Source organism: Sciurus carolinensis, chromosome 2 (genome assembly GCF_902686445.1).
Source record: "Sciurus carolinensis chromosome 2, mSciCar1.2, whole genome shotgun sequence".
Classification (NCBI taxonomy): Eukaryota; Metazoa; Chordata; class Mammalia; order Rodentia; family Sciuridae; genus Sciurus; species Sciurus carolinensis.
In genome coordinates, this window is record NC_062214.1 from 22,988,204 (window position 1) to 23,003,287 (window position 15,084).

Sequence of the window (15,084 nt, forward strand, 5' to 3'; positions counted from 1 at the left end):
ATAGTGGAAGCTGATAAATTCTAGAATTTTAGACCTCAGATTTTTAAAATATTTAGAATGAGGGTTTTTAATTTATTCCATTTATAGGCTTACTAGGTCTATAAAACCCTTGAAATAGTATGAAAAATAGTATGTGTATGAGCATGTGTCATTTTTTCTATCTGTAGCTGTTATTGGTGCTCAGTTTTTAACTTCTGCTAAAGGATTAAGAACTACATTTTAGAGGCTTAGTATCACTAAGACTAATGGAGCATAACTTAAAAATTCTATATGCTGAGTTGAAATGTGGTATTCATTCAGTATTCTCTTGAAGACTACAGATGAAATAACTGGGCATGAAGTTCATAAGCTGAGGAATTCAGAGATAAATTAGCAATGGCTGTTTTCTTCTCCAAGATAGGTTATGTATGTACACTCCTACCTTTATTTGAAGTTATATATGCTAAAATGGAGATCAAGTGGCAGGTTATCTGTAACTTACTTTCAAATGGTTTGGTAGGAAAAAAAAAACTTACGCTTGTGTGTATGTGTAGAGATAAAAGAAATGTGGCAAAATGTTAACTGGTGGATTTAGGTGTTTATTGAATTATTCTTTCAATTTTTCTCTGGTTTGAAAATTTTCAGTATAAAACACTAAGGAAATCAATAAATCTCATGTGTATGTGTGTGTATGCATTTATGTGTATTTATATGAGCTATATATGTGACATATATATAGATTACCTAAGAAAGAGTTGGTAGTTTACATTTTTTTTTTTTGTTTGTTTGTTTTGTTTATTTTTTGGTACTGGGAATTGAACCCAGGGGAGCTTTTCCACTGAGCTACATCCCCAGCCTTTTTTTTTTTTTTAATTTTTTTTAGTTGTTGATAGACCTTTATTTTATTCGTTTATTTATATGCGGTGCTGAGACTCGAAACCAGTGCTTCACACATGCTAGGCGAGCGCTCTGCCACTGAGCCACGACCCCGCCGCCCCAGCCTTTTTTTAACTTATTTTGAGATAAAGTTGTTGAGGCTGGCCTCGAACTTGCATCCTTATGCCTCAGCTTCTGGAGTCATAGGGATTAGTCATGTACCACCATGCCCAGTGGTAGCTTTCATTTAAAAGCACCATTAGCCAGATCATATATTGATTTGTTGTTATTGTTGTTACTGGGGATAGAACCAGGGTACTTAACCACTGATCTACATCCCCAGTATCCGCCCCCCCACACACACTTTTTTATTTTCTGGAGACAGGAGCTTTCCAAGTTGCTTAGGGCCTCGATAAGTTGCTGAGGCTGGCTATGAATTTGTGATCCTCCTGCCTCAGCCTCCTGAGCCACTTGGATTATAGGTGTGCACCACTGCACCCAGCCAGATCTTTTCAACCAAATGTAAAACTGAAATGTGTTTTAATGAAACTTGATTAGAGTTGGTAATGTCACTATGATGCTGGGAGAGGACTTTATCTCCAACTGTTAGTTAGCCTGTGGAAGATGAATGCCAATTGATGGTGACCATTAGATCTTCAGTATAGTTGTACCTACCTCACATGACAAAAACAAGGTTCATCTGTCCTTTTCTGAGATGGTGCTTCCTATTTAGAACTCAGAGTTCATTTTAGAGAACTACAGGCATCTCTTTAAAGTGATTAGAGGTTGTATATTTTTTAAAAATTTATTTATTTTTTTTTACAGACTGCATTTTGATTCATTGTACACAAATGGGGTACAACTTTTCGTTTTTATGGTTGTGCACAATGTAGATTCATACCATTCCTGTAATCATACATGTACATAGGGTAATGATGTCTATCTCATTCCACCATCTTTCATACCTCCACCCCCTCCTCCCTCTCATTTCCCTCTATGTAATCTGAAGTTCCTCCATTCTTCTCTTATCTACCCCTATTATGTATTATCATCCACTAATCAGGGAAAACATTTGGCCTTTGGTTTTTGGGCTTGGCTTATTTCACTTAGCATGATATTCTCCAATTCCATCCATTTATCTGCATATGCCATATTATTTTTCTTTATGGCTGAATAATATTCCACTGTGTATATAGGCCACAGTTTCTTTATCCATTCATCTATTGGAAGGCATCTAGGTTGGTTCCACAATCTAGCTATTATGAATTGAGTTGCTGTAAACATTGATGTGGCTGCGTTACTGTAGTATGCTAATTTTAAGTTCTTTGGGTATAAACTGAGGAGTGGGAACCATAAATCTTATTGATGATTAACCCCACTACTCGAACTCTTGCCACAGTGAGAATAGAGAGATGATCAAAGGGAGTTTTTTGGAGTTTTTTTTTTTTTTAGGTTTTCTGATTAAGGTTTTACCTAAACCTGTGCAAGAAATATAGGGCTACCTGTAATTCTGTGATGACCTCTTGATTTTCTTTAGAATTGAAAGATTTTCTTCTAAATTTTTAAAATATTTTTAAAATTCCGAAATAACTAAGATAGGTAAAAATGAGGAATACATATACTTGTGAACTTATTTTCAGCTTAAAAAATATTAGGCTTGCAGTTACCTTTCCTATCTTCATCTCCTTATTCTCCCTCCCACCAGTAATCATTGTATTGAACCTAGTGTCAATCCCACACACAGCCTTAACTTTTACAACTTTTGTAAACATCCCTGAATAATATATGGTATTATTTTGCAGGCTTTTAACTTTATGTAATTGGTACCATGCACTATATAGTCTATTGTGATATGGTTATTTCATCATTAAATCTTTAACCATGCACACACAGATAGTTAAGTGCTTGCTCCTTTGCAATACTCCAATAGGTTGCAGCATTAGTTTTACTGTCTAAAGATTCCCTGATCATTAAATCATCAGGACTACCTATCTGGGGTTCAGAGATTTTTTTTGTTTATATTCTGACTTGTGTTTGCTTGTAAGGCATTTTTTTCATTCTGGAACACACCCATGAACTTGTTGTGACATGTCAGAGGAAGGCAAGAGCTTTCCACCCCCCCCATCTTAATTCACTAGCTGCAGCCACATCTAGCTCTCCTCCTTTTCTTCATGACCCTTTCATACCTCCTCTGTGGAAGTAAAAAAATTTGAAATAGGAAAATGAGGAAGAGAACATAAGATCCTAGACATTTGGGCTCATTCTACCTGGCTTAAACATACTTTGCTTTGCTGATGAAATTTTTGAGTTTTTAGACCACTGATGATAACTCTTCAAAATGGCTAAGAACTGGCTTTGCCACTCAGTCATTCATTCAGCCATTCAACAGATCTTTATTGTTCTCCCTCTGTTACCGGCTATTAGGCATATATGGTAAAAAATAACATGATCCCTACCCTCATGGAACTTGTACTCTAGGGAGAGAGCCAGCATTAGTCAGTTACATAAATAAACAAAATAGTTACAACTTTGAAGAATGCTGTGAAAGGATGTGTATAATAGGGTTTTGTTTTTTGTTTTTTTTCTTTTCCCTGAGGAAGTGATGATCTAACTGATCTCTAAAGGCTGTGTGGGAGTTATATAGGAAAAGAGAAGAGGTCAAATGCAAAGACTTAAGGGCAGGAAAGTGGTGGCATATTCATGGTGCCAGGAGGTGGGGGGAATGAGTGTGAAATGAGCCTGGAGAGGTGGGGCTGGACCACGGAGGATTCTGTAGACCATGGCAAGGACTTTTTTGGTCTTCACTGTAAAAGCAGTGGGAAGTCATTTGTTTCATGTTTTGCCTTTTTTTTTTTTTTTTCCCCTAGTTTAAAAAGCAGAAACTCCTCTTAGAACTGAACCAGTACGCCCCAGATGTGGCTGAACTCATCCGAACCCCTATGGAAATGCGTTATATCCCTTTGAAAGTGGCCCTGTTGTAAGTATTCCCTGACAAATCAGGGCTCAGTGCCAGTGAATGCGAGGAAAATCTGATGAGACTTTCCCATGTTGTTTGTTGTATTTTTGGAGATTTGCAGTCTTAGTCATCAAGTATTTGCTTTAGTTCTGTTGCACAACTGGGGTTCTGGCCAGCAAAAGAGACAGAGCCATTCTGTCTCTGTTGGGACAAAGACTCACACAGGGACATACACAATCAAACCCTTCACAAATGCTTTCTGATTTGGTGCTGATCTGGGCTCCAGCTTACTTATGACCAATGTTTCTTAAAGAAAAAAAAAAGTTCTTTAATTGTGATGTATGGGTTGAGTAAAATGATGTTCTTTATGTGGTCGTTGTTTCACGCAGCTCCTGTATACAATTTAGTCCCCCATTTGTAGTTCAGAAAACTGAAATAAATCCTGTGTTACCAGTGTGGAAGAGTGGAACTTATTGAGGCTTTATGAAAGAATTCTCTAGGAGTACCCAGTGCTGCCAGTAATATTAATTCTTTCAAGTTATTCCTATTTATATTCCTGAGATAGGCAAATATGAATTATTATTCAATCAGTCTTTTTTTTTTTTTTTTTTTTTTGGTACTGATGATTGAACCTAGGGGTGCTTTACCACTGAGCTATATCCCCAGCCCTTTTAATTTGTAATTTGGAGTCAGGGTCTTACTAAGTTGCTGAGACTGTCCTGGAACTTGTGGTCTTCCTGCCTCAGTCTCCTGAGTCACTGGGATTACAGGTATGTTCCACCATACCCAGCAACTAATAGTCATTGAATATTAATAATTGCTAGTTTCTAGGAATACACAGTAGACAAAACAAGGCAAGTTTCTTCATGGAAAACATGCCCTTAGAACTCTTCAGAATTAGAAGGGGACTTATGAGGAGATTGTACTCAACCCTGTGCTCTGTGAATTTCCTGTTTGCTATTCCAGATAGGTGTCTTGGTAGCTGCTTCTTGAACATCACCTGCTATTTAGAAATGATTTCATTATCCTCCCACTGAACAATTTTGGAGTTTCAGTTCACATCTATGTATTTCAGAAATATTGTTGGGAACTTCTTTAGTAGAACCAGAGATTTAGCAACATTATGAGTCCTTATAGACTCTTGTCTCCTGGGGTTAGTTTTGTAATAGCAGCAGTCATTTCTTTAAAGGTTGTGTAACAAGCCTATCTGTAGTTGCTGGGAAAAAACCCCAACAATTTTTAGGCCTTTGGCTTTAGAACTGCTAATCTTACAGTACTGGGAGGTATTGGATTTAAGGTCTTTATTTGTGAATAGTAATTATAATCTCTCCCCAAGACAGTGGTATGTTTCTTCCTGTCTGATAATCAGAATTATGTAACTGGCCTCACTTTTACTTTGTCTGCCAGGAAATTCAGAGCCAGATTTGAAGCTGATTATTATAATGCTTTAGAAGACCCCTTTCCTTTGCTTTGTTTTCTCCTTTTATTTTTTCCCCTGGTCTTGATTGTTGCTATTTTTATTTTACTACTATTTTTGTTATCTGTTTTCATTTTAGCTGCTGCAATCCTTTGTAGAAGCAGGATAGAAATACATACAGATAATCCATCAGATTAATTTCCACAGTCCTTTCCTTCCCACCTCAGAAAAAGAATGAATATTTTGGCTTAACTCCCTCCCAGTGGAAGGTTAGGATGTCCTGTGAAGTCAAATGGCAACTGACTCATTGAATTTAATGGATACTTACTCTCTCTTTGAAGTCTGCCTCAGTGTGAACTGCTTAACTACCAAGAAGGCCAAGTACTAGAAAGAACAAGGACTTTCAAGCCAGAAAGACCTAATTTTGAATGTATATACTAACTTGTAAAACCTTGGGCAATTTACTTAACCACTGAATCTCAGTTTCCTCTTCTGCCAAACCAAAATAATGTTATTGCTAGTTTGTAGGATCTTTGTGATTATTAAATTTAACCATTTTCCACATAGTATATAGCATAATTCTCATTATCTTTACTCATTGACTGCCAACCTTCACTCGATTCTCTTTACTTGTGAGAACTCATTTCTTAAGAAGTTGCCTTCCTTTCAGTGTGCTTTTAGTAAGCCTCTTAAACTTCCTGGCTATGGTAGCCAGGACTCCCTGGTCCATTGACCAGGATTACTAATACTAAATATGTGTGTTCTTCCCCAGCTATCTCTTAAATCCCTACACGATCTTGTCTTGTGTTGCCAAGTCTACCTGCGCCATCAACAACACCCTCATTGCTTTCTTCATTTTGACCACGATAAAAGGTAAGGCCCTAAAGGAGAGTGTGTGAAGCTCAGTTCCTGATTTATGCAGGGTTTTATAGCTTATGCTATGACTTTTTTTTTTTCCAAAGCAACACTTAATATTTTTTAAAATTACACAGTTAATAAAAGATTATTATAGAAAACTTAGATAAGCCAAGAGAAAAAAAAATAATCAAGACGTCCTGAAAATCTACCTAAGAAGCACTATTAACATAGTTGAAAAAAAATGTTGCAAAAGGCTTATAATGAGAATAGCAGTCTTCTGTCGTTCTCCTCTCACCCCAGTTCAGCTTCTTTGAAGCAACTGCTTACTTTTGATAATATTTATTTCCATATTTCTGAGTGAAAACTTACATTGCTATTTCATGTGTTATATACATTTTTTATTGCATTCCTTTTATAGGGAATAAAAGGTTTAGCTCTGTTGTAACAAAATCCCTACTTTTGCCTGATTTTCTTACTGTATTTATATTACAGTTTTGCTTAAATCAGTAGTTGGGTGCTACAGGTGTAGCTCAGTGGTTGAATGTCTGTTGAACATGCACAAGGCCCTGGGTTTGATCCCCAGTGCGCGCGGGCACATACACACACATACATCTGTGGTCAGTAACATGTATTTTATGACACTATATATATATATTTTTTTTTTTTTTCATTATTGGGCAGAGTAACAACTATGATTACTTTTTATTTGTTATATAATTTTTTTTAACCTAGGATTATTGATTGTTTTTTAGTTCTTGTTCAGTTTGTTACTTTTTTTTGTACCAATCATTGTTATTTTCCCTGTCTTTCCTACTAGATCTGTCAATACCCTAGCAATTTTTTAAAAATATATTTTTAGTTGTAGATGAACAACAGTATCTTTATTTATTCTTTTATTTATTTATTTTTTATGTGATGCTGAGGTTCAAACCCAGTGCCTCACACGTATGAGGCAAGTGCTCCACCACTGAGCCCCAGCCCCAGCCCCCTAGCAATGTTATTTTAGAACACCTAAATACATCCAGCAGTATATCAGTTTCATTATTTTTCTGGAGACCGCTTTCACACATCTTCCCAATCTGGCCTGGTTATTCTCAAGTCTGGGTACAAAGATGTCATACTGGAATTTCCCTTCATAATTCTGTGCTGTATCCCTTCTTTTCTGGGTTCCCTCTTTCCCTTATTGTTTTGTTCCTCTGTTTTGCTGAAGTGCATCCTCTAGTAGTAGTCTAAGAAAGTGTGTATGAGACAGATGTTTGAAGTTAGTCTGTGTCTGAAAAATATATTTTTCTAGTTTACCACCAAATTAATAGTTGGGTAGGGTAAGAATGTTAGACTGGAATAACTTTTTGTTCAGAATTTCTTAATTTTTTAAGTTTATTTTAATTTCTTTGTTTCTTTTTTTTTCCTCCAGTATTAGGGATCTAACCTAGGGCCTCACACATGCTGAATCACTATGCTACATCCCAGCCCTTCCTTCAGAATTTTGAAAATATTGCTTTACTATCTTCTAGCATCTTGATTGCTGTTGGGCAGTTTGATGGCATTACATATAATCTATTTTTTCTTTCTGAAAGATTCAGAAAATTCTTTTTAACCATGGTGTTTTGAAATTTCCTGATGCTATATCTTAACATGGGTCTGTTTTCTTTCATTATGATGGATACTTGGTTGGCCCTTTTAGTATGGAAACTTAGTGTCCTTGAGTTCTAGAAAGTCTTCTTGTGCTATTTTTCAAATTCTTTCCACTCCGTTTTCTCTGTCCTTTTTGTCTTGAATATCTGTTGGATGTTGGACTTTGTTGCTTGATCAAATATTCATAATCTATTTTTGATTTATTTTTTTCTACTTTTTTCCCTCATTCTTTTTTTCTGGAATATTTCCTTGTTTTTGTCTTCCAACTCTTCTGTTGAATTTTTAATGTTATTTTTTACATTTAAAATTTTTCTTGACCTCCAATTCTTTCTTTCTTTCTTTCTTTTTTTTTTTTTGGGTGCTGGGGATTGAACCCAGGGCCTTGTGCTTACAAGGCAAGCACTCTATCGACTGAGCTATCTCCCCAGCCCCCTCCAATTCTTTCTTTAAAACATTCTATATTTATTGTATCATTATAATATCCTATTATCTCTCTGAGTATTATATATTCTCTGAATATATTTTTTCAGTTTTTGAGAACAGTCTTTCTTTCTCATGGGAGGATTTTCTGTTATGTCTAGGGATCTGGCTGCGTATATTTAAGAGTGAACAGTGACCTTTTGACTGGACACTGTGCATGGGCAGGGCTTGTTAGATCATTCTCACTGTATGGATTGGCTTTTTGTTGTTGTTGTTGTTGTTGGAGGCATCCTTTAATGTTGTTGTCAGTAGGTTTTATTTTTTCTGAAGCTATTTCATTTTTCCAGAGAAATCCTCCAGTGTCCTGCCTGAGGGTAGCAGAGTTAGGATTGGGATAGTGTAAAGGGTTTATGTGACTGGCTACTGGACGTATGAGAGCAGGAACAGGGAAGGTGACTGATTTGAGTCTGTAGACTTTCATGTAATCTTACTATTTTTTCAGCTCATACTTCTCAGTTCATTATTGGACTGTGCTCATATTCCATAAGCCTTTACTTTTTAACTTTCTCTGAAACTGTGGCAGGTGGAATATGAAGAGGGGTGAGATATGTGAGAGTACTCACTTGGCTGCACATCTTGGGATGGGACCTATGGTTTTTACTGGTCAGGTCCCAAAATTTCAGCATAATTTCCCCCGTTTTTTCCTTTTGTTTTATTTTGATGCTGCAGATTGAACCCAGGACCTTGAGCCTCCTATGCACATACTCTAACTGAGCTGCTTTCCCCAGCCTTGATTTCCATCTGTGTACTTTTCTTCCACCTTTCATAATACCTGATGCCTTCAGGTACTGAATGTCTTAGAAATTATGTGGGGTAATCGGCCTGATTTTTAATGGTATTCTTCTTTAAGGCCACTGAGCTGCAGTTTTTTCCTTATTGCTAAGTTCTTTTTCTCTCTTTCTCCTGCTTTAAATTTTCCATTGCTGTGTTAAGATATTTTTGCAATAATCTCTTCTGTTCTTTGTGGTTTAATACTAGTTTTATTCACTTATTGTCATTCAGTCAGGTTTTGGTGGGGAGAGGTGATCAATCTACCATTTTAAATGGAAGTCCCTCTATTAGCATTTGAGTTATAGTTTCAGAATTCTAACTCCCCAGCCTCATTTTCTTCCAGACTTATAAATTTTGTATCAGTTAACTTGTGCCACAAAAATTCTATTTAATAAACCACTCCCAAACCCAGAGGCTTAAAACAGCAACAGGCATTTACTTAGCTCATACCTGTAAATCAGCTGTGGATCAGCTGATCTAGGTTGGACATGGCTAGTCAGTTGGCCAGTGTCATTGGGGCCCATTCATGCATCAGTCACTGGCTGGAGTTGACTAATCTAGGCTGGGCTCTGCTCCACATCTCTTTCATTTCCTGGACCAGTGGACTAACTTAAGCATGTTCTTCTTGTAGTGGTAGCAGAGGCACAATAGTGAGCAAGCCCAATCAGGCATGTACTTTTTATGTTTCTGGTTACATCACATGTGCTTATATTCCATTGATAAAACATCATCTCAGCCCAGGGAAGATTTCTATCTTGTCCACAGTGGAAAGGCCTGCAGAGTACATGGTAGGGAGGTGGAGAATTGGGGCCAGTAATACAATCTGCCATATATGATCAATAAATATCTAGTCTGTCATTTTAATGTCTGCATACTATTCCATTGCAATGGATGAATGTATAGAAATTCTTTTTTTGTTTGTTTATTTTTTTTAGTTGTAGATGGACACAATATCTTTATTTTATTTATGTTGAGCTGAGGATCAAACCCAGTGCCCCATGCATGCAAGGCAAGCACTCTACCACTGAGCCACAATCCCTGCCCCTAGAAATTCTTTAATCAATTTTTATCATGAAATACTTAGATGATTTTCTAGTTTTGAGCTACTTAAGTAATACTACAATTAACTTTCTAACATACAATAATTTTTGTATCCACTCTCAGTTATTTTCTTATAGTAAAGTCCTAGAAATAGAATTATTTTGCTACTAGGTATGTCCTTTCTTTTGGATTTCTGAAATTCATTGTTGAATTTCTACTCCTATAAGAAAATTGTAGAAGTCCCTATTTCTGTTCACTGTTGCTAACTAGTTTGCCAACTCAGGAAATAGAGTCAAAGTTGTACATAGAACCTTTTACTTAAAGTGTGCTTATCTTTTCTAGGTGGCACCTAAGAGTGACTTAGATCTTCATAAGATGTTGTTTCTCCTGGATTGGTTATGGGTGGTCTTTCTATAGGTCCTTAAGTGTAACTTATTATCAGGTTACTTAAAATGACTACATATTACATTACCTGAACTGTCTTGTTCTGAAGGTTGTGGTCATTTTGTCAGAAACAACTCTGACATAGTGAAGTCTCTTTGCTGTCTCTAAGTATTCTCCATCTCCAGAGTATCAGACTCATATACTGTTGTTTATCAAGGTGCCTGGCATTGCTAAAATAGGAATATATGCCCCAGCATGGCAGCAGGGACTGAGGATTTGCCTTTGGAAATGTCTGTTTTAGATTTTTGGCGGGGGTGGGTAGGGGTTGGTGCCAGAGATGGAACCCAAGGCCTTGTGTGTGCTAAGTGAAACACTCTACGAACTAAGCTATATCCTTAGTCCCCTTCCCTCCTTTTTGTTTTAAAGGCAGGGGTCTCACTGTGTTGCCCAGGCTGTCCTTAAACTCCTGCCTCTGTGTCCAAAGTAACTGGTAATGGGTTTGTGCCACCATACCTGGCATTGGAAATGTCACTTTTATTTTATTTATTTATTTATTTATTTATTTATTTATTTATTTATTTATTTTTGGTTTCAGGGATTGAACCCAGGGGTGCTTAACCACTGAACCACATCACCAGCCTTTTTTTTTTTTTTTATTTTGAGATAGGGTCTCACTAAGTTGCTCATGGCCTTGCTGAGTTGCTGGGACTGACTTTGAACTTGTGATCCTCCTGTCTCAGCCTCCCAAGCTGCTGGGATTACAGGCATGCTCCACAGTACCCATCATAAATGTACACTTTTAAAGAACTGAGTGCAAAAATAGACTGAAGATATGCCCTCTGAGAGTACATGCAATAGGAGTCTTACACAAAAATGTGAAGAATGCCATTTAAAAAAAATTTTTTTTTTAATTGCCCTTTGAGTCAATAGAAAGGTTTGGTTTTGGGGAAAAAAATGTATAAATAAGTTACATTAATCTCTTTCAAAGCCACATTGTTTTTCATTGCATAAAGCAATTTAAAAATATTTTTATTAGGTGTTGATGAACCTTTATTTATTTGTATGCAATGCTGAGAATTGAACCCAGTGCCTTATACATGCTAGGCAAGTGCTCTACCACTGAGCTCCAGTCCCAGCCCCTCCATAGAGCAATTTAAAGAAAATTTTATCATGTGATTGCAGATTTTGATTGAATGAATTCGTAGACATTTTTGTAATTTTATACACACAATTTTGTTTTACTTTTTACATTTATTTTGTATGAATGATTTTTGACCTTCGATGACACATTTTCATTTTCTTTAAATTTAGTTTTTTTTTTTTTTTACATAAGTCATTCAAGTACTTTGTAAGAATAAAATAAATTCAAATACATCAAATGAAAAGTAATAATCTCTTTACTTTGCCTCACTTCTACTGAGATAGCAGCTCCATTTTTTGTGCACATTTGTCCTAGAGTCCCAGCTCTTTCCTTTTGCTGGACATTTAAATTGTTTTCCATTGTTGGTTACTATAAATAGAGATTATCACAAACAACGTTCCTAATCTGTTAAAATATTTGAAGAGTTCTATTTTAGCTGGAACTCTGAACCACTCTGGCATTTTGAGTTTATTAGCAATTCCTACTAACAGTATATACAGTAAAAGTAGTTCATTTATAAATTTGCAAATTAGATTTCTGCATTTCAGGTTTATGCTGCCTCACTAGATATTTAATAAAATTAACAGAGGAATAGTTCACTATTTTAAAAAGAAGACAATCGGAAAGAGTCACAAGAGAAGGAATATAAATAACTCAAAAAAATCCTGAAAAATTTTTCAACTTCATAGAAAATTAATAGAGAAAAGCCAATGAAATATATATGACTTTTTTTTTTTTTTCTTGTGGTACGGAGTATTGAACTCAGATCCTCAAACATACTGAGCAAGCTCAACCTGGACTATGCCCCTCACCTACAGGTGACTCTAAAAAAATTTTATTTTTGACCTTTGAAATTGGCAAAGATTTTGGAAGATAATTCTATCGACTGGCAAAGGTTGTATTACCATATAAGCATTTTCCCTTGTGGTGCATTGACTGGTAAATTTGTATAACCCTCTTTGGAAGCAGTTTGGCAGTAATCTTAAAATGCTTTTACTTTTATTTGTTAATTCTACTTCTGAGAACCTATCCCACATTAATCCATAAATATGTGTAAAGCTTTATGGTGCAGTCTTTAGTTGAAAATTATTTACGATTGGAAAAACCAGAAGGTACTTCAAAATAGGGGAATTCCTTAAATAGTAAAATATAGTTGTTTTACCCATGTAATGGATATTTAATTTAATATAATTAATTAATTTTTTTGATACTAGGAATCAATCCTAGGGTCTGACACATGGTAGGCAGATACTTTACCACAGAGCCACATCTCTAGCTCAATGAATATTTTCAAATAATTATAAATTGGAGGCTGGGGTTATAGCTCAATGGCAGAGTGCTTACCTAGCACCTGTGAGGCACTGGGTTCAATCCTCAGCACCACATAAAAATAAAATAAAAGTATTAAAAAATAATAATTGTAAATTGTCTGAGGCAGGAGAATCACAATTTCAAGGCCAACCTGGGCAACTTAGACCTTGTCTCAAAAGAGAATTTAGCTAGGCTGGTGATTCATGCCTATAATCAGTGACCCAGAAGGCAAAGATTGAAGGATATGGGGCTGGGGTTGTAGCTCAGCGGCAGAAAGCTTGCCTTGCATGTGTGAAGCACTGGGTTCAGTCCTCAGCACCACATAGAAAGAAAGAAAGAGGGAGAGGGAGAGGGGAGAGGGAAAAGAAGGAAAGAAAGATATTTTGTTCACAACTAAAAAATATTAAAAAAAAAAAAAAAAAAAAGATTGGAACACAGCAAGTTCAAGGCCAACTTCAGCAACTTAGGGAGACCCTGTCTTAAAATAAAAAGGAGTGGTATTATAACTCAGTAGTAAAACACCCTAGGTTCAATCCCTAGTACCTTAAAAATAAATAAATGAAATTTAAAGGTGGACACAGTGACACACACCTGTAATCCCAGCTACTTGGGAGGCTAAGGCAGAAAGATGATATGTTTGACACCAGCCTCAACAACTTAGTAAGACCCTGTCTCAAAAAATTAAAAGGGTTTAAGATATAACTCAGTGGTAGAGTACCTCAGGTTCAATCCCCAGTACCATAAAAAAAAAATAAAAATAAAAAAAAAAATTAGGACTCAGTGTGTAATGGTAGAGTGTTTGCCTAGCACTCATGAGGCCTTGGGTTCAATCCCAGTACTACCAAAAAGTTTGTGGGATATAATTGTAGTTTAAGCAGAATACAAAGTCATATATTTTAATTAAGTTCAACTATGTTAAAATGACAACAAAAATAGAAAATAGACCTTAAAATGGTAATACTTGTCTTTGTAAAGCAAGTTCATGGGTGACTTTTGTTTCTTTTTTGTTTTATTCCGAAGTTCCTTAAGTGAGCACATAAATAAAAATGTTAAATTTGCTTGAGTAATAAGCATATAGGGACAGTGGAAGTTCCTAGACATCCATGAAGTGTGTACTGCACAGAAGGGAATGACTTCATTTGCTGTGTCCTCTTGACTTTTACCTACTTCCCTTGAATTCCTTTGTGGCAGCCCAGGATCACCTGCAACACACTGAAAATCCAAGTCAAAGCCAAGGCCCCGGCCATTGTACTGTGATGTCCTTATTAGAGTGCTGGCAGGGAAACAGGTCTGTGGGAAGGGCTGATGTTAGTGGAGTGGCTTGGATTTCACTATGAAGGCTGTTGCTTTGTTGTTTGAAAGTACTCTGTCTTTCAGTGAGCTAATTAAAATACTCCATCCCTCTGAAGGAGTCTTCATTCGACTTTAAAAAGGAAAACAGATACAATAGGTGCTGCTTCTTGTTCACCATTGGTGTATTTTAACAAAGAGATATTCCAAACTATAAATTCTTGAAGTTTGCCACCTAAAGAACCTTCCATCTCCCCTTATTCCACCAAAAGAGGTTCTGTGATAGGACTTGCTTGTTAAGAAAAAAGAAGGATCAGGGTGTACTATCAGAAGGCAGACGGGTGATTAAGAACTCAGGCTGTTCTTAGGTTTGACTCATTTGGTGGCTAATCCTAGTTCCACACTTTCCTGGCTGTAACAGCACAGGCAAGTCACAAACAGTTATAGGCCTCACTTTTCTTATGTGTACCATGGGGATTGAAATAGCCTTTGTCTAACAGAACAAATGTAAAGAATGATTCAGTCCCCACTATTACCCACCCATCCACACAAAATGATTGAAATAGAACATGTTGGTAAGTAGTGGCACTGATTAGTCATTTTCTAAGTTATTTACTGGTTATTGTCATTTTCTAAGGATTCTTTGGGATTGATAGGGGAGATCAGGAAGAAAGTTAGAATGAGAGCTCTTGTTAGAGCCCAGTCTTGGAGTAGTGATGATCCTGAAGCCTGTTGATCCTATCACTTCCACTTGGGATTCCTGTAGAGGAAAACCTTGCAGTGGAGAGAGTCATAGAAGACTCAAGGACCCAAGAGAGAAGGTGCTCAAGATCAAGTTTGTCAGATTGACCCAACTTTGAAACCTGCTTATTCTAATTACCAGCTCTGTAGTCTTGTGCAGATAATGCAGCCTCAAGAGTCTCCATTTGATCAAAGAGATATCTG

General features: G+C 36.5%; 1 protein-coding gene across 4 annotated transcripts in view; it reads left to right on the top strand.

The window, feature by feature from the left end:
- The window catches only part of Pigu (phosphatidylinositol glycan anchor biosynthesis class U), an 81,426-nt gene that overhangs the window by 12,613 nt on the left and 53,729 nt on the right, over nucleotides 1–15,084 (top strand). For all 4 annotated transcript variants that reach the window (XR_007107112.1, XR_007107111.1, XM_047540501.1 and 1 more), the window contains 2 exons: nucleotides 3,723–3,832; nucleotides 6,001–6,101. Coding sequence is in view for 2 of the 4 variants with exons in the window: in XM_047540501.1 (XP_047396457.1) it covers nucleotides 3,723–3,832; nucleotides 6,001–6,101 (211 nt within the window). In the remaining 2 variants the exon portion in view is untranslated. The remainder of the gene's footprint in view (nucleotides 1–3,722; nucleotides 3,833–6,000; nucleotides 6,102–15,084) is intronic.